Source organism: Pleurodeles waltl, chromosome 8, assembly GCF_031143425.1.
Source record: "Pleurodeles waltl isolate 20211129_DDA chromosome 8, aPleWal1.hap1.20221129, whole genome shotgun sequence".
Taxonomy (NCBI): domain Eukaryota; kingdom Metazoa; phylum Chordata; class Amphibia; order Caudata; family Salamandridae; genus Pleurodeles; species Pleurodeles waltl.
This window is the reverse complement of record NC_090447.1, coordinates 978,829,059-978,849,763: the sequence shown is the minus strand read 5'-3', so window position 1 is coordinate 978,849,763 and position 20,705 is coordinate 978,829,059. Positions and strand designations below refer to the sequence as shown.

The 20,705-nt window shown below is 45.4% G+C and overlaps 1 protein-coding gene across 1 annotated transcript in view; it reads right to left on the bottom strand.

The window, feature by feature from the left end:
- OBI1 (ORC ubiquitin ligase 1) overlaps positions 1-20,705 on the bottom strand; it is a 165,335-nt gene that overhangs the window by 51,783 nt on the left and 92,847 nt on the right. The window contains exon 5 of the mRNA XM_069205215.1: positions 1,099-1,187. Coding sequence (XP_069061316.1) covers positions 1,099-1,187 — 89 coding nt within the window. The remainder of the gene's footprint in view (positions 1-1,098; positions 1,188-20,705) is intronic.

Below are 20,705 nucleotides of genomic sequence, written 5' to 3'. Positions count from 1 at the left end.
TTGTATTCGCAGTTTGTATCATGTTCTAAAAAAAACTACAAGTCCCAGAAAGCAAAGCTGAAACAAACTAAATGAACAAATAATGCATCCGACTAGGGAGCTGGACAACTCTACGAATACCACTCCAAGGGCTGGTTTCCAGCTTGTATTAAGTTATAGAAATAACACTACAGGTCCCAGAATGAATATGTGTGCTGCAAAGAACGTGTACCAAGCAGATCAGAGAGCGTATAATGTAAAAGTGTCAAAATAACTCTGGCGATTAATGTTCTTTTTGGAAGACTCATTGTGAGGTTGCGCAGATGGTTAATGTTCTTTCTGGAGACAGAACACACTTATCTAGTGGAAGCTTTGACTCATTATACGGTAGCGTAGAGGGTTAATGTGCCTGCTGCAAAGAACGTGTACTAGGCAGATCAGAATGCATATAATGAACAAAATGATACCAACGATCGAGTTCCTGCTTGGAGAGCTGTGAGCGCCATGGCAGCCACATAGCACAGACAAAAGTAAAAAAAGTAGTTCACGCTGAAATATATCGGCAACCGTTAAATTATCCCTGTAACAGGGTCAGTGTCCAAGGTGGTAAGCAAACTGCTCCAATGAGAGACAAATGTAAAGCATTTAACAATGACATCAAGTGATTTTTGAAAGACAAGCCCATGGACATATTAAAGTGATGGTCGTGAGGTGGGAGTGGTTAAAAGCCCACAATACTCACAACAGGTCAAAGCGCTTGCACGCTCAACCTAAAAACTAAAACAGCACCCAGGATTGCAAGTACCTTTTCATTTTAGTACATGTTCTTCACAACTGTGTCGCTCTTATCTAGACCCTGGGCGCCTCTGAAATAGGTGCATCTCAAATATGACTTGGTGGGGAAAGAAAACACGGAAATAAAGGTTTACCACAGTTGCCTTAATCGTAAATAAAGTATTGATAAAAAGTTTAATTGTTCTTAACAACACTAAGCGACGCAGTGCTAGATGCTCAAACTACACCCCTAAAATAAGTACAGTGTAAATGATTGCAGCAAAATCGAGCACGAATATTTTTAAGAGAGGGATAGAATTCAAACAGTTACAACCATATACATACTTTTGAGGTGATCTGCTATCTACTTCGGCTTTCAGTCGCAAATTTTCTCTCACAAAGCCACAGTTTTCCGTTCTTAATTTCTTATTCGCCTAAAGAATAAAAAGTCACAATTAGCACACACATAAGTCATACTTCAGGTAGTCTTGCCCCCAATCAGAGAGACAGCTGCAGAAAAAAAATGAAATGGAACGATTTTCATGTCTGGGACTTGACAAATTCAAGAGGATGCATAGCAATAAAAAACACAGACTTTACATTATCGTTCCTTCTAACATATTTAAAGTTTGACATCGCATAAGCAAGGTCAAAGAAAGTAATTTAATTAATGGCGTTTTCATGTTCTTCTCACTACTAAATTTACCTTGATAGGCAAAACCCAATAGTCAGCATAAACATATTTTACTCATGGTACATACTTCTTAAATGTAAAGGGCACAGGCACATTTTCATTGTAGCACGAGTGCAATTAAAGTAAAAGGACCACCTATGCCTGACGCACTAGCCATCACCCCAGCTTCAAAAAAGAAATCCATAAGTCATGAAGAAAACATGGTAAATAATGGATGAACAACTAAGTAACTAAGATGTTGGTGAGTGATGTGGTACACATGGGATGCTATAAGACGGAAGCAGGACAAGTAAGTACCTGGTATCCTCGTCTAAGCCTACGATCAGTTCAGTCTATTGCCTTGCACCGCTATGCGTCCCCAGTGAGGAAGAGAGAGCATATATGTAACGAAGGAATGGGCAGAAAAAAAACGGGCATACCTGGGCCACGGCACTTGCTGATCTGGTGAGTTACGAGCATACCTGTCCCAGCAGGGAGACATCCCAGGGTCCCTTTTTTCAAATGGGTTAATTGGATGCATGTATGCTACTTAGGGCACTATCAATGGTATTGAAGCTTTTAAGTGCAACACTTGGTAAAAATAATTTAATCGGGCCCCCCTAAAATGAAAAACGTTTTTTTATTATGTAGGAAGTTGGCTCTGTATGTGCTATTTCAAAGTAAGGAATAGCATGCACAGAGTCCAAGGGTTCCCCTTAGAGGTAAGATAGTGGCAAAAAGAGATAATACTAATGCTCTATTTTGTGGTAGTGTGGTCGAGCAGTAGGCTTATCCAAGGAGTAGTGTTAAGCATTTGTTGTACATACACACAGGCAATAAATGAGGAACACACACTCAGAGACAAATCCAGCCAATAGGTTTTGTTATAGAAAAATATATTTTCTTAGTTTATTTTAAGAACCACAGGTTCAAATTCTACATGTAATATCTCATTTGAAAGGTATTGCAGGTAAGTACTTTAGAAACTTTGAATCATTACATTAGCATGTATACTTTTTACATACAACACAATAAGCTGTTTTAAAAGTGGACACAGTGCAATTTTCACAGTTCCTGGGGGAGGTAAAGTAATGTTAGTTTTAACAGGTAAGTAAGTCACTTACAGGTTTCAGTTTTTGGTCCAAGGTAGCCCACCGTTGGGGGGTTCAGAGCAACCCCAAAGTTATCACACCAGCAGCTCAGGGCCGGTCAGGTGCAAAGGTCAAAGAGGTGCACAAAACACATAGGCTATAATGGAGAGAAGGGGTGCCCCGGTTCCACTCTGCCAGCAGGTAAGTACCCGCGTCTTCGGAGGGCAGACCAGGGGGGTTTTGTAGGGCACTGGGGGGGGACACAAGTCAGCACAAAAAGTACACCCTTAGCAGCGCGGGGGCGGCCGGGTGCAGTGTGCAAACACGCGTCGGGTTTTCAATGGTTTCCTATGATAGATCAAGGGATCTCTTCAGCGTTGCAGGCAGGCAAGGGTGGGGCTCCTCGGGGTAGCCACCACCTGGGCAAGGGAGAGGGCCTCCTGGGGGTCACTCCTGCACAGGAGTTCCGTTCCTTTAGGTGCTGGGGGCTGCGGGTGCAGGGTCTTTTCCAGCCGTCGGGAAATGGAGTTCAGGCAGTCGCGGTCAGGGGGAGCCTCGGGATTCCCTCTGCAGGCGTCGCTGTGGAGGCTCAGGAGGGACAACTTTGGTTACTCACAGTCTTGGAGTCGCCGGAGGGTCCTCCCTGAGGTGTTGGTTCTCGACCAGTCGAGTCGGGGTCGCCGGGTGCAGTGTTGCAAGTCTCACGCTTCTTGCGGGGAGTTGCAGGGGTCTTTAAATCTGCTACTTGAAACAAAGTTGCAGTTCTTTTGGAGCAGGGCCGCTGTCCTCGGGAGTTTCTTGTGTTTCTCGAAGCAGGGCAGTCCTCGGAGGATTCAGAGGTCGCTGGTCCCTTGGAAAGCGTCGCTGGAGCAGGATTCTTTGGGAGGCAGGAGACAGGCCGGTGAGTCTGGGGCCAAAGCAGTTGGTGTCTTCTGTTCTTCCTCTGCAGGGGTTTTTCAGCTCAGCAGTCCTCTTCTTCTTGTAGTTTCAGGAATCTAAATTCTTAGGTTCAGGGGAGCCCTTAAATACTAAATTTTAGGGCATGTTTAGGTCTGGGGAGTTAGTAGCCAATGGCTACTAGCCCGAGGGTGGGTACACCCTCTTTGTGCCTCCTCCCAAGGGGAGGGGGTCACATCCCTAATCCTATTGGGGGAATCCTCCATCTGCAAGATGGAGGATTTCTAAAAGTCAGAGTCACCTCAGCTCAGGACACCTTAGGGCTGTCCTGACTGGCCAGTGACTCCTCCTTGTTTTTCTCATTCTCTCTCCTGGACTTGCTGCCAAAAGTGGGGGCTGTGTCCAGGGGGCGGGCATCTCCACTAGCTGGAGTGCCCTGGGGCATTGTAACATGAAGCCTGAGCCTTTGAGGCTCAATGCTAGGTGTTACAGTTCCTGCAGGGGGGAGGTGTGAAGCACCTCTACCCAGAGCAGGCTTTTGTTTCTGTCCCCAGAGAGCACAAAGGCTCTCACCGCATGGGGTCAGAAACTCGTCTCTCAGCAGCAGGCTGGCAGAGACCAATCAGTCCTGCACTGAACAATTGGGTAAAATACAGGGGGCATCTCTAAGATGCACTCTGTGTGCATTTTTTAATAAATCCAACACTGGCATCAGTGTGGGTTTATTATTCTGAGAAGTTTGATACTAAACTTCCCAGTATTCAGTGTAGCCATTAGGGAGCTGTGGAGTTTGTTTTTGACAGACTCCCAGACCATATACTCTTATGGCTACCGTGCACTTACAATGTCTAAGGTTTTGCTTAGACACTGTAGGGACATAGTGCTCATGCACATATGCCCTCACCTGTGGTATAGTGCACCCTGCCTTAGGGCTGTAAGGCCTGCTAGAGGGGTGACTTACCTATGCCACAGGCAGTGGGAGGTTGGCATGGCACCCTGAGGGGAGTGCCATGTCGACTTAGTCATTTTCTCCCCACCAGCACACACAAGCAGGCAAGCAGTGTGTCTGTGCTGAGTGAGGGGTCCCTAGGGTGGCATAAGTCATGCTGCAGCCCTTAGAGACCTTCCCTGGCATCAGGGCCCTTGGTACCAGGGGTACCACTTACAAGGGACTTACCAGGGTGCCAGGGTTGTGCCAATTGTGGAGACAATGGTACATTTTAGGTGAAAGAACACTGGTGCTGGGGCCTGGTTAGCAGGGTCCCAGCACACTTCTCAGTCAAGTCAGCATAAGTATCAGGCAAAAAGTGCGGGGTAACTGCAACAGGGAGCCATTTCTTTACACAAGCCCCCCCCAGCCCACAGGCCAGGAGACTCAGCCAAAGCTGGGAGAGTCTTCCTAGTCTGTCAGGCGAGGAAGAGTAGAGGAAATAGGCTGGTTTGTTGCAGGGCCTACTCTGCCTTAAATCCTCCTGTTCAGGTCATTCCCTCTGGGGAACTGACCCACTTCCACAGTGATAGGACCTAGTCTGAATTGCCTCTTGTCTGTGTCTTTAATGTCTCCACCCATTCTCTCTATTTTGGGGTTAGAGGTATCCACCTCTGCTAATCTTATCTCAGCCAGGGTCACCCCTAGCTTACCCAAAGAGGTTACCCAGAGCTGGAGTAACCCCACCATGACCAACAGGGCCAGGGGGCCTAACTTGCTATTTGGCATGGGGTCAGACCACCATGCCAAGGATAGTGCAGCCATAAAGGCCAACACCCAGCAGAGGCCACTGACAGCTGTCAGTACCCAGAACCACACCTTTAGCTCTTCACCTACAAGGGAAGGGGCTAGGTTACAGGCTTCTTTAGGTTCAGGGTGCCTGTCTGCTGTATTAGAGTGGGGGGGTTACCACATCTTGTAGTAAACACCCTTCTTCCACTCTTTCTTCTGTTAGCTGAGGAGCCACCCACTCAGGCTTAACAGTTGCCTGACTAGCCAGGACTTCTTGTGGGTCAGGATGGACTTTATCAGAGCCACTTTTGGAGTTCTCCCCTACTGGAGCAGAATCTCCTTGGCTTGCTGGAACCTTGACTAAAGGTTGTCCACCCTTCCTACACTGGTTTTCTTTTCTTTTTCTTCTGGGGCCTACTTGCAGTTACTGCAGGGGTAGCACCTTCAGAATCCTTGGGAGAGGACTGGCACTGGACCAGTTCCTCTCTTGGGCTCTGACTAACCTCTGGGTAGTCATTTCCAAGGAGACAATCAAGGGGGAGGTCTGTACTGACTACCACCCTTCTCCAGCTAAAAGTCCCACCTACTTCTATGGGCACACAAGCCACAGGCCTATCAGTGACCCTGTCTGGGCTAACTCTTACTCTGGCCATCTCACCTGGGATGTACTGGTTGGAGAACACCAGCCTGTAATGCACAATAGTGTGACTGGCACAAGTGTTTCTCAGGGCAGTGGCTGGGATTCCATTCACCAGTAGGTGGTGGAAGTGTCTACTTCCCTCTGGAATCTCCAACTCACCTGTTGGGCCCTTTTTCCAGTTGAAGGCTATGAAGACCTCCTCATCTGAGGAGTCATCCCCAATGGCTACACTGGTCACCCCTGGGATTTTGTTAGGGGGTTTGTTTTTGGGACAAGAAGTGTCCTAGGTGTGGTGCCCTGTCTGTCTACAGTTATGGCACCATGCCTTAGTGGCATCCCAGTTCTTACCCTGGTACCCACCTTTGTTTTGAGTTGTGTCTCGGGGCCCACCCACCTGGTCTGGTTTTTGGGGGCCTACAGAGGACTCCTTCTTTGTTTCTAGTGTCACCCACTTTCTCCTGAGGAGGTTTTGTAACCCCTTTCTTTTGGTCACCCCAGTGGAAGTTTTGGTTACCCTAGTCTTGACCCAATGGTCCGCCTTCTTTCCCAATTCTTGGGGAGAAATTGGTCCTAGGTCTACCAGATACTGATGCAACTTTTCATTGAAGCAGTTACTTAAAATGTGTTCTTTCATAAACAAATTATAAAGCCCAACATAGTCATGCGCTTCATTTCCAGTTACCCAACCATCCAATGTTTTCACTGAGTAGTCTACAAAATCAACCCAGGTCTGGCTCGAGGATTTTTGAGCCCCCCTGAATCTAATTCTATACTCCTCAGTGGAGAATCCAAAGCCCTCAATCAGGGTTCCCTTCATGAGGTCATAAGATTCTGCATCATTTCCAGAGAGTGTGAGGAGTCTATCCCTACACTTTCCTGTGAACATTTCCCAAAGGAGAGCACCCCAGTGAGATTTGTTCACTTGTCTGGTTACACAAGCCCTCTCAAAAGCTGTGAACCATTTGGTGATGTCATCACCATCTTCATATTTAGTTACAATCCCTTTAGGGATTTTCAACATGTCAGGAGAATCTCTGACCCTATTTATGTTGCTGCCACCATTGATGGGTCCTAGGCCCATCTCTTGTCTTTCCCTTTCTATGGCTAGGATCTGTCTTTCCAAAGCCAATCTTTTGGCCATCCTGGCTAACTGGATGTCCTCTTCACTGGAGTTATCCTCAGTGATTTCAGAGAGGTTGGTCCCTCCTGTGAGGGAGCCAGCATCTCTGACTATTATGCTTGGAGTCAGGGCTTGAGAGGCCCTGTCTTCCCTAGATTGGACTGGTAGGGGGGAATCACCCTCCAAGTCACTATCATCATCCTCTGAGTTGCCATCCTCAGAGGGGTTGGCCTTTTCAAACTCTGCCAACAGCTCCTGGGGCTGTAGTTTGGAAGGTCTGGGGCCCATTGTTATTTTCTTTATTTTACAGAGTGACCTTAGCTCCCTCATCTTAAAATGGAGGTAAGGTGTGGTGTCGAGTTCCACCACATTTACATCTGTACTAGACATTATGCTTCTAAAAGTTGGAATACGTTTTAAGAATCTAAAAACTAGTTCTAGAATCTAATTCAAACTTTTACCAAACTTTTAAACTCTAAAAGAAATGCTAAACAGGATCTAACACAAGGCCCTAGCAGGTCTTTTAAGAATTTAGAAAAATAGTTCAAATTGCAAAAATCTATTTCTAATGACAATTTTTGGAATTTGTCGTGTGATCAGGTATTGGCTGAGTAGTCCAGCAAATGCAAAGTCTTGTACCCCACCGCTGATCCACCAATGTAGGAAGTTGGCTCTGTATGTGCTATTTCAAAGTAAGGAATAGCATGCACAGAGTCCAAGGGTTCCCCTTAGAGGTAAGATAGTGGCAAAAAGAGATAATACTAATGCTCTATTTTGTGGTAGTGTGGTCGAGCAGTAGGCTTATCCAAGGAGTAGTGTTAAGCATTTGTTGTACATACACACAGGCAATAAATGAGGAACACACACTCAGAGACAAATCCAGCCAATAGGTTTTGTTATAGAAAAATATCTTTTCTTAGTTTATTTTAAGAACCACAGGTTCAAATTCTACATGTAATATCTCATTTGAAAGGTATTGCAGGTAAGTACTTTAGGAACTTTGAATCATTACATTAGCATGTATACTTTTTACATACAACACAATAAGCTGTTTTAAAAGTGGACACAGTGCAATTTTCACAGTTCCTGGGGGAGGTAAAGTAATGTTAGTTTTAACAGGTAAGTAAGTCACTTACAGGTTTCAGTTTTTGGTCCAAGGTAGCCCACCGTTGGGGGTTCAGAGCAACCCCAAAGTTATCACACCAGCAGCTCAGGGCCGGTCAGGTGCAAAGGTCAAAGAGGTGCCCAAAACACATAGGCTATAATGGAGAGAAGGGGGTGCCCCGGTTCCAGTCTGCCAGCAGGTAAGTACCCGCGTCTTCGGAGGGCAGACCAGGGGGGTTTTGTAGGGCACCGGGGGGGGGGGGGGGGACACAAGTCAGCACAAAAAGTACACCCTCTGCAGCGCGGGGGCGGCCGGGTGCAGTGTGCAAACACGCGTCGGGTTTTCAATGGTTTCCTATGAGAGATCAAGGGATCTCTTCAGCGTTGCAGGCAGGCAAGGGGGGGCTCCTCGGGGTAGCCACCACCTGGGCAAGGGAGAGGGCCTCCTGGGGGTCACTCCTGCACAGGAGTTCCGTTCCTTTAGGTGCTGGGGGCTGCGGGTGCAGGGTCTTTTCCAGCCGTCGGGAAATGGAGTTCAGGCAGTCGCGGTCAGGGGGAGCCTCGGGATTCCCTCTGCAGGCGTCGCTGTGGGGGCTCAGGGGGGACAACTTTGGTTACTCACAGTCTTGGAGTCGCCGGAGGGTCCTCCCTGAGGTGTTGGTTCTCCACCAGTCGAGTCGGGGTCGCTGGGTGCAGTGTTGCAAGTCTCATGCTTCTTGCGGGAAGTTGCAGGGGTCTTTAAATCTGCTTCTTGAAACAAAGTTGCAGTTCTTTTGGAGCAGGGCCGCTGTCCTCGGGAGTTTCTTGTCTTTCTCGAAGCAGGGCAGTCCTCGGAGGATTCAGAGGTCGCTGGTCCCTTGGAAAGCGTCGCTGGAGCAGGTTTCTTTGGAAGGCAGGAGACAGGCCGGTGAGTCTGGGGCCAAAGCAGTTGGTGTCTTCTGTTCTTCCTCTGCAGGGGTTTGTAAGCTCAGCAGTCCTCTTCTTCTTGTAGTTTCAGGAATCTAAATTCTTAGGTTCAGGGGAGCCCTTACATACTAAATTTTAGGGCGTGTGTAGGTCTGGGGGGTTAGTAGCCAATGGCTACTAGCCCTGAGGGTGGGTACACCCTCTTTGTGCCTCCTCCCAAGGGGAGGGGGTCACATCCCTAATCCTATTGGGGGAATCCTCCATCTGCAAGATGGAGGATTTCTAAAAGTCAGAGTCACCTCAGCTCAGGACACCTTAGGGCTGTCCTGACTGGCCAGTGACTCCTCCTTGTTTTTCTCATTATCTCTCCTGGACTTGCCGCCAAAAGTGGGGGCTGTGTCCAGGGGGCGGGCATCTCCACTAGCTGGAGTGCCCTGGGGCATTGTAACATGAAGCCTGAGCCGTTGAGGCTCAATGCTAGGTGTTACAGTTCCTGCAGGGGGGAGGTGTGAAGCACCTCCACCCAGAGCAGGCTTTTGTTTCTGTCCCCAGAGAGCACAAAGGCTCTCACCGCATGGGGTCAGAAACTCGTCTCTCAGCAGCAGGCTGGCAGAGACCAGTCAGTCCTGCACTGAACAATTGGGTAAAATACAGGGGGCATCTCTAAGATGCACTCTGTGTGCATTTTTTAATAAATCCAACACTGGCATCAGTGTGGGTTTATTATTCTGAGAAGTTTGATACTAAACTTCCCAGTATTCAGTGTAGCCATTAGGGAGCTGTGGAGTTAGTTTTTGACAGACTCCCAGACCATATACTCTTATGGCTACCGTGCACTTACAATGTGTAAGGTTTTGCTTAGACACTGTAGGGACATAGTGCTCATGCACATATGCCCTCACCTGTGGTATAGTGCACCCTGCCTTAGGGCTGTAAGGCCTGCTAGAGGGGTGACTTACCTATGCCACAGGCAGTGGGAGGTTGGCATGGCACCCTGAGGGGAGTGCCATGTCGACTTAGTCATTTTCTCCCCACCAGCACACACAAGCAGGCAAGCAGTGTGTCTGTGCTGAGTGAGGGGTCCCTAGGGTGGCATAAGTCATGCTGCAGCCCTTAGAGACCTTCCCTGGCATCAGGGCCCTTGGTACCAGGGGTACCACTTACAAGGGACTTACCTGGGTGCCAGGGTTGTGCCAATTGTGGAGACAATGGTACATTTTAGATGAAAGAACACTGGTGCTGGGGCCTGGTTAGCAGGGTCCCAGCACACTTCTCAGTCAAGTCAGCATCAGTATCAGGCAAAAAGTGGGGGGTAACTGCAACAGGGAGCCATTTCTTTACATATTATAATTATTCGAGAGAATGTCAAATGCTGTAAGCAAGCTAAATATTTTTAGTAAGGATTGAAGACGCCTTCTAATATGGATTTTTAAAAAAAACAAAAAACTTAAAATAGTGTTTTCAATTTAGCACACTAAATATAAGTCGTGTAATTCGAAGCAAAGAAGCAGAGGGGCATATTAAAAGAAAAACCATTGTGTTACGTCTTTACCAAATCCTATATGTGAAATAAAAAATATATTGTAATCAAAGAATCCAAAATACGTGAGACTTTAGAAAGCATCAAAGACATTTTGACAAAAACGTGTTTATTCTTGCTTTTTATTCAGTCATAGCATCAGACCTAGCTGGCCACCTACCCGAATTTTTGTGTGCCACTTTCTGCCAGTCCTGGCTTTTTAGCCAAAAGTACTTGCATACTGAGCATTTTAAGCTCATCCTTCCAATCTTAATAAAAATTAAAGTACAAGTTTCAAAATGCTGTTCGCTGAAATACGAAGACTGGCTGAAAGCGTTGTAGAGGACCTGGGATCAGATATTCCAAGGCATCAGTTATGTTCAGGTGTCACTTTTAAAAAGTATACTCACAAACATGATTGCAAAAATGCAATTAGCAGACCTGTCACCTACAAGCATCCGCTGTGTGATCCTTAATGGGAAATTAGGGGGGGGGGGGGGGGGACGTTTTAATATGTCACGTCATTTATTTATTTGTTTGCGTAGTTAATTAAAACCATTACGAATTAAAATGGATTATGGAAACTGTAATAATACCAACCAGCTAAACATATAAAATATTAACATAAACAAACAGATAAAAAGAGCCAGCATGGCCTACTTTACAAAAGTTTTCAATATCACAGAATGCAGCTCACACTAACCAGTGTACTTTCTACTTTCATTTGAATCTGACCAGTGCTACAAGGCCATAGCATTCGGCATGAATGTAATAAAACTCGCCATCACTAGTGTGTACCGTTTATACGCACATGCGTAGCACAGACACTACACCACTGATGAGCATCTCTTGTGGGGGAAAGAAAGCAGAATTACATTTGCACAAGTCTATACTGTAAAATGCAATTTATAGTAACTGACTTCATCACTGATTAGCAGGCTTCAATAGCACACGGACGGATCTGACCAAATAAGTGAAAAGACGCCCGTTTACACTGCCCCAAGGTTAATGACCTATTATTTGAAAGTGTCATTGTTTAACTATATACCTTTGCTCCACATGATACCGAGGCAGTCAAACTAGAGACAGGGGGGCTAAATAAAAGAATGCCCCTTTGTCTACCCGTGCAGCATCACAGATATAAGCACACACAAACACACGCTTTCACCTCTTAAAACCAAATCACAGATGGACAAGCCTCCCTGTGGACTACGTCTGATGTCTCAATACAGTATCAAAATAGACCACCATGGCTAATTTCACTCCGCAGTATCTCACCGAAATATATCAGATTTAACCAATTCAATTCTTGAACTTCATAATCACACCTTGCAAAACTTTAAAGCTGCAAGAATAATTAAAAAATGAATTAACATCCCACATGTTTTCTATACACTCTCCAGCCAATTGAGCACTAGGAAAAAAATATTTTTTCAATTACTACATTGAGTTTTGTTCCATAATTCTCCTGTAATGCAGCCAGAGACCGTTCATATACATCATTTTGGTCTAAATCCACATCATCCTCTACTCTGCTTGGTATTGGAAGGTTTTTCAAGGCCTTCCTTCAAACGGCAAGTTATGTTACAGTAGTGGCAGTTTATTTTTTCATGACTATTTCGAGAGAAACGGCTGCATCCAATGCTCACGACACTAAAAGTATGTCTCAACATTAAAAACAAGCATTTGCAATGCAATGGGTCTCGCAGTTGCACAAGTTAGAGCTATTAGCGTTGTAAATGCCTAGCTGGAATTTTTTGCCACATAAATTGAAAATGAAAAGTAACACAGTTGACACAAGCAAGTAGATTCAAAGTACCACGGCCGCCATGAACATAAGCGTGAAGGAGAGACACAAAAGGAAAAAGAAGTTAGCTCGTAGTCAAATGTATCAGCAAACATGCAAATATCCATGTAACAGGGCCGATGGCAAAGGTGGTAACAAAACTGCCCAAAGAAGGGTCAAACGTAAAGTATTTACTAATGATAAAGGGTTATTGAAAGGCAAGCCCATGAACGTGTGATAGCGATGGTCGTGCAGAGGGCATGGTTAAAAGCCTACAGCTAGATTACAAGTCAGAGCGCTTGCGCTCTACCTAAAAAAAACGAGGTCCAGCATAAATTCTCAAAGCAACAGATAACATCAGTGAATTCTTAGTTAAGCTACAAACCAATGAATATAACAGAAACTACACTGCACAAAGAATCTAGCAAAGACCATTGTCTTATATACTTAGATCACCAGCATGTGATTGCCAAGAAGTAACTCAGAGTTTGCATTTCTGTTGTTGTGAGGGTGTGCTGAAGTCTTACTGCTTAAGCACGGAATAATTTGTGACTGACACCCTATGAAAAAGCATAAAGAATGGATAACAAGGAAATATGAAAGAAAAGATAAGATGATCGAGTAGTTACAGGTTATCAAGACGTAACATGCTATGGAATTCTGAATCACTTTTGTGGGGGGGGGAGGGGGTCATGTTTTGACAGACAGTGGGCACATATAATATTGCTTGCACAAGCTGTTAGCATGCAGGCTGCATTTGTTTCTTGAAGGAGTATAGTGATTATAATAGAAAAAAGTATATTAAAAAAAAATCCCAAGCACAGTACCTTCAGTATGTGGAATGTTACGTTGTCGATTTGTATAGCCCACTAATCACCAGAGAGGGTATCCAGGCACTTGGGTGGGTGTGTAGGATTCTGGTGATCAAGGTGCTTATTCGAAGAGCCAGATCTTCACCTTTTTGCAGAACTCAAGAAGTGAAGATGCTCTGATGTGTTGAAGGAGGTCATGCCATGTCTTGAGTGTGATGTAGGAGAATGAGCAACCTCCTGTTTTGCATTTGGGGACGTAGGGAGTGTGTGCAAGTGTCAGTGAGGCAGTCACTGGCTTTATTACAAATTATGCTATAAGTGCAACTGCTGTTGTTTATGTAACTAAAAGTTGTTTCCTCTGCTCTATCCTGTTATAGGAACAACTTCCGTTGTTTTAAGTGGCTACGTGATGTTTTCCTCTGGTCCATTTGATCTAATGCTATTGGAGGTATTCTTCATGCATTCTAGATAACCCAGACAGGGAGCTCAAGTAATAATTACTAAAGTCACACATCCTTACTGGACTGCTCTTGCATGTTTTGCTTACAACAAAAGTGGCTTTCTCTCCAGGGGCGTATATTCTCTTCTATGTATGCTCATTTCAATGTTATATGTTTCACAGTTTCTTCAAGTGGACATCTGATGCTCTACAGGAGGCTTCTTGTGGCGCTTTCCCACTCCACGTTGTTAGAAATGGGCAGGCTGGAAAGTCTTTGGGCTCTCTAGGGGTGGGTTGGTTGGTTTTGATTTGTTTGGTTTGTATTCATTCTTATTCACCTTCATCTTTTATTCCTACTCTTCTTTACCTTCCCATCAAGCTCCCCATTTCTTTCTGCTTCCCCTGTTTCTAGATCACAATTCATTATCTATACCGTGTTGGTATGCCACCTTTACACCACACTTCTAAATGGTAATTTCACAGAGGAGACTATGGAGATCTTCACACTAATAGTTACACCAAGATTTTATGACAGTTAACACTACCCAAACACTGAAAGTGCTCTCAGTGAATACAAAGCGCTTGAAAGAAAAAATAAAAAACAGAAGAAAAAAAAAACAGTAGATTAGTGTGTAATACTCCAAGTGAATGTTATTCTCCTCCAGGAGGCTAGAACTGAGCCCATAGATGCAGTTAATGTCAATTATACATAGCTAAATGATTGTTATACACCCCCCCTACTCACCAGAAGAAAAATGTGGTTACTCTTTTCCTCTCTAAAAATGATAATATTACTGCTACACTGCATCAGCAACAATCTTCGTACATGGCTGACTATTTTGGCAAAGAAAGAGGATACATAATTTTATACTGTTAACATTTACGCACCAAACAATGACAACCTTGCATTTCGTTCTTCTTTTATAGCCATATTTGCCACACAACACTGGTATATTACTAAGGGTTGTGGGGACTCTAATCTTCCACTGGATGGGAAATTAGGCAGGTTGTCAAATGTGAAATTCAGACCCACTAGGTCTCATGTCCAACTTGTGAACCTGTGCAAATCACACATTCTGGTACATGTGTGGAGAAGTTACAATCCAAAGGGAAGTAACTATATTTTTAAGTCGAGCATAGCTGTGTGCATGCGCTGCTTTTCCAACATGTTGGTATGTATCTGGGCTTTGAACAATGCTCATCTCACGCCCCCATCACTATCACTCGTTCGTGGGCTTGCCCTTCAAAAATCCTTTGATGGCATTGGTAAATGGTTTAATTTGTCCCTCCTTGGGGAGGTTTTGTTACCACCTTGGCTATCGCCCCTGTTACATGGCTAATTCTACTTTTTGCTGACAAGTTTGAGTGCGAGCGAACTTCTTTTTCCTTGCGTGTCCTTCCTTATCACGGATGTTCATGGCAGCCGTGGCGCTGTCAATCGGCTCGCTTATGTGAAACTGTTTTACTTTTGATTTTCAAGTTATGTGGCAAAAAAAGTCCAGTTAGGCGTTTATAATGCTAATAGTTCCAACTCGAGCAAATGCGAGACCCATTGCATTGCAAATGCTTGTTTATTCACATGCCCTCAAATCTAACTCAAGGATTAACTAGCTTTTAGTTACAGATCAACTTAAAACTTCTCCCCCAAAAATGAATCAATAATACCTGACCATGCCTGTATCCCTCTAGAGCTAAAACTATGTACTCCCTAATATCTGTCCAACCAATGGAGAATGAATACTATCATCACTCATAATGAGGAATAGATAAGATGATTCAGGTGGGTATCAATATATATATATATATATATATATATATATATATATATATATATACACACACACATACATACATACATACATACATATACATATACATATACACACACACACACATACATACACCACGTAAGAACTTTTCTGGGATGCCCTTGAAGCCACTGTTAGAGGCTAGATGATTAATTTGATGCCTGGCAAAAAAAAAGAAAGACCAAAAGTGCTTAAATGCCTCAAGATTAAAAAGCTAGAATTCATCCCTTCCATCAGTGACCATAACGACTTAAACCTTACCTCATCTAAAGAAATTATGGAAGCATAGAAAGACGTTTATAAAAACTTGTACCAACCTGTTAGAGCCATTAGCACTAAAAGCCACAAAGGCTTCCCTGACAAACTCACACTCCCAAAACTGAACAAAGGATCTAAAGACACCCTCAACAAACTCAACACTCAAAAGCTCAAGGCTATCCTAGGTTTGAAACTAGGCAAAGCGCTCAGCCCGCAGGAGTTTACCTGTAAATTTTACAAGACTTATACCTCATCTCTTCTGATATCATTATAAGATCTCTTTTTGCATTTCGACAAAAATGGAAATATTCAGGGCTCTGCCTCTGAGGTGACAACAGTTGTAATACCAAAAATAGGTAAAAAACGCTTAGAAATAAAAAGTTAGAACTCAATCTCACGTACAAACATGGATTGCAAAATATATAGCAAAGTACTACCAAACTGGAAAAAGTTATTAGCCTATTAATCCATCCTGCTAAAACTGGCTTTCTCGAAGGAAGATTAGCATCCAACAGCATAAGATCATTCTGTCATGTCCTTGACATAACTAAATCACTTAACTCTCCTGCTGCACAGAAAAGGCCTTCAACAGAGTTTCATGGACTTTTCTTAGAGCCACTATCCATAAATTCGACCCGGGGGATGACTGAATTAAAATGACATTAGCTCTATATTGTAATCCTCAAGCATCTGTGAGAATTAATGGCTTCCTCTCCAAGTTCTTTAATTTACAACAAGGTACAAGACATAATGAACAAGTTACTTACCTTCCGTAACACTTTTTCTGGTGGATACAGTAGCTACTTGTGGATTCCTCACCTTATGAATTCTCCCAATGTGCCAGCATTCAGCAGAAGATTTTCTTCCCAGCTCTCCACGTCGACGAGGATGTCACAACTGCTCGGCTCCACATGCGACTCTGTCTGACGTCACCGTGGCAATAAGAGGTCCTCACCGGCCTGCTGACGTCAGTTTCACCCTTTTTTACGTGCCTTTGAGGCGAACAGGTGAAAACCGACCTCACAATAGCACATATAAATACATACATATAACCATACAGATGTAACATAAGTACAACATTTACTTATAGAAAAATTTATCAAAACATATATACACTTATAAAACAAAAGTCTTGGTATGACCCAACAGGCAACGGGGAAGCAGGTCGGACTGTGAGGAATCCACAGGTAGCTACTGTATCCACCAGAAAAAGCATTACCGACAGTAAGTAACTTGTTGTTCTGATGGATACAACTACCTGTGGATTCCTCACCTTATGAATAGAGTCCCAAAGCAGTACCGCACTCTGAGGTGGGTACCTGACTTGTCACACCAAGAAATCCTGCAACACAGAATGTGCAAAATGGCCATCCCTCCTGACTTCCGAGTCCAAGCAGTAGTGCTTCACAAAAGTATGGAGGGAAGCCCAAGTTGCCACTTTACAAATATCTACCACTTGAACATCCCTAGCCAAAGCTGAAGTGGCAGCCTTAGCCCTGGTAGAATGAGCTCTAATACCCTCAGGAGGAATCTTCTTTGCTAACGAATAACAGATCTGAATGCAAAGAATGACCCACCTGGATATGGTTCTTTTATGGACAGCTCTGCCTTTCATCTTGCCCACATATCCAACGAAGAGTTGGCCATCCATCCAAAAGTCCTTTGTTCTCTCAATATAGAAACCGAGAGCCCTTCTGGGGTCTAAGCGATGGAGTCTTTCTTCCTCTTTTGAAGGATGAGGAGGAGGGTAAAAAGATGAAAGGGTAATAGACTGCCCCAAATGGAAAGGAGTGACAACTTTAGAAAGGAAAACCGCCCTGGTTTTCAGCACCACTTTGTCAGCATAGAAAGATGTAAAGGGAGGTTTCACACCAAGAGCCTGAAGCTCACTCACACGTCTAGCAAACGTAATAGCTATAAGGAAAACTGTCTTAAAGACCAATAATCAATCAATAAGAACAAGAACAAGAATGCATAGGTTCAAACAGTGAACCAACTAAAAAAGTCAAAATCAGATTTAAATACCACTGAGGCATAAGAAACGGAATGGGAAGAAATGTATTTGTTAGACCTTTCAAGAACCTAACAACTATAGGTAATTTGAACAAGGAAAGTTGATCCAGAAGGCACAGAAAGGCTGCCAGTGCCGACAAATATCCTTTGACAGTTGCAATTGCACAACCCTTCTGCGCTAAAGTTAAAGCAAACAACAGAACATCAGACAGATGGGCTCTCCAGTGATCAATTTGTTTCTCTCCACACCAAGCCACAAATTTTGCCTGCCTGCCGGCATAAACAGTCTTAGTGGAGTGTCGCCTGGCTGATAAAATGACATCCACTACTTCTTGCGGGAGAGAAAAAGAACTTAGATTACCCCATTCAACCTCCAGGCATGTAGGTGCAGGCTCTGGAGGTGGGGGAGTAGAACCTGCCCCTGCGACTGCGAGAGAAGATCTACCCTGAGAGGGAGACGGAGCGGAGGGCACAGTGAGAGTTGGAGAAGGTCCATGTACCACACCCTTCTCGGCCAATCCATAGCTATTAAAATGACTTGAGTCAGATCTTGGCGAATCTTGCTCAGAACCCGAGGAAGGGTACGGGGGTCGGGGGGGAGACGCATAAAGCCACTGGTCGCACCAACTCATCTGAAACGCGTCCCCCAAAGTTCCTTGCACTGGATACTGGAGGCCTGCAGAACGACGAGCAGTGTGCCTTCTCCCAAGTGGCAAATAGGTCTATCTGCGGAAAACCCCACACCCGAAAGATGTGAAGGGCCAGGTCCACATGGAGACGCCACTTGTGATCGGCCCTAGAAATGCAGACTGAGACTGTCCACACGTACGTTGAGAACTCCGGGCAGATGATTTGCTACCAAGCAAATCCGATGGTCCTGAGCCCAGGACCAGAGCCGCCGAGGCTCTCTACAGAGAAGGTACGATCCTACTCCTCCCTGCTTGTTGATGTACCACATCGCGGTAGTGTTGTCCGTCAAGACTTGAACTGACTTACCACGAAGGGTCGGGAGGAAGGCCTTGAGAGCCAGACGTATCGCCCGCAATTCTAACAGATTGATATGAAAAGTCTGTTCCACTGGAGACCAAAGACCTTTGATCTCCAAGTCCCCCAGATGAGCTCCCCACCCTAGAGTGGAAACATCCATTATGACTGTAGCCACTGGAGGCGGTAGTGAAAACAGCCTTCCTTGGGAAAGGTTGCCGTCCACAGCCCACCATCTTAGATCAGCTCCTCGAGATCCCCCTTGTGTTGAAACCACTGCCTGCGGAGGCACCATTGGAGAGCCCTCATGTGCCAACGTGCATGAGCGACCAACAGAATGCAAGAAGCAAACGGACCGAGCAGGCGCAGGACCTTAAGGGCTGGAACAACCACTCCATTTTTAAACACTGGAATCAATGCCTGAATGTCCTGAATCGGCAGAGGATAGGCCCGATTCAATGTTGTGTCCGGTACTGCCCTTATGAACAGGAGGTGCTGAGAGGGCTCCAGGTGAGACTTAGGCAGGTTTACCGAAAAGCCCAGACTGAACAACAACGGAGTTGTCATTTGCATGTGATGCAGCACGTGCTCTGGAGACTTGGCTCTGATTAACCAATCGTCCAGGTAAGGGAATAACAATATTCCCTTCCTCCGGAGACTTGCTGCAGCCACCGCCATCACTTTCGGAAAAGTCTCAATCGACCATCCTTCTTGGGAATCAGGAAATATCTTGAATAACCATCATGACCCCTTTCCTGCTCTGGAACCAACTCCACTGTGCTTTTTGATAACAGGATTTGAACCTCCTGCAACAACAGGAGATTGTCTTCTGAACAAAACAAAGGACGGTGAGACATGGGAGGGTGAAACTCCAGAAAAGGAAGGGCATATACTTTCCTCACAATATTTAGAACCCAGGAGTCCGATGTGGCTAACTCCCACTCGTGGAGAAAAAGGAGTAACCTTCCCTCTACAGAAGATGTGCGACTCAAAATGGGTAGAAAACTAAGGCTGCTTCCCTTGTTGTGCTACCCCAGAGGAAGAGGATGATGCAGGGTGCTGCTGGGTGGCCCCTCTTGTCCGAACTCCTCCCCCACCCCCCTCTAAAGGATCTATATGGGAGGCTGGTAGGATGTTGGACTGTGGACTGGGGTCTCCCACAATAAATGGCTCCACGCCCAAACCCCCTGAATCTCCGAAAGGACCTGAAAGGGGTAGTAGTGGAAGCCTGCAGACCCGAAGACTTTGCTGTGGCCCTACTGTCCTTGAAACACTCTAAGGCAGAGTCCGCTTTGGCCCAAAACAGCTTTTCTCACTCGAAAGGCAGGTCCAATAGAGTGGTCTGGACATCTGCAGAAAAGCCAGAAGACCTGAACCACGCATGCCTCCTGGTAGCGATTGAATTACCCATCACCCTGGCCACTGAGTCTGTAGTTTCCAAACCAGACTGGATAATCTGCTTAGCTGCAGCTTGAGCGTGTGACAGGAGCTCACCGAACTGCCCCTGCATCTCCTGCGGTAAGTCACGAACTACAGCTTTAGCCATGTCCATCAGGGCGTGCACATATCTACCAAACACACAGGTAGAATTTGCAGATTTTAGGGCCATACTGCAGGATGAAAAAGTCTTCGTGGCTGACTGCTCCATTCTCTTGGACTCTCTGTTCGAAGGAGTAACAGGGACAAAGCCTGGTGCCGAACATGAGGCCTGGACCACTAAACTCTCCGGAGTAGGATGCTTTGATAAAAATCCTGGATCTCCCGGAGCCACCCTGTACTGTGTTGCAACAGATTTGTTCACAGCTGACGATGAGACAGGCTTCCTCCAAACCTCCAATATAGGCTCCGTAAGAGCATCATTAAATGGAAGCAAGGGTTCTGCTGAAGCCGAAGAAGGATGCAGGACTCAGTCAAAATGTTTTTTTTAACCTCAGCAGCTGGCAACGAAAGGTCCAAGAAATTTGCCGCCTTCCTGACCACAGAATGGAAGGAGGCCGCTTCCTCTGTAAACTCCCCTGGAGATGAAAGATCACACTCAGGGGAAGTGTCCAGCCCACTGGCTGAGTCTAGGCCCCGATATTTCCCACAAGGGCTCAGCAATCTCACCTTCTTCCAGTAGCTGTCTCTGGTACTCCTGCTTTTCTAAGAGCCTCAGTGCTCTCCTCCGCGACTTCAACCTGGC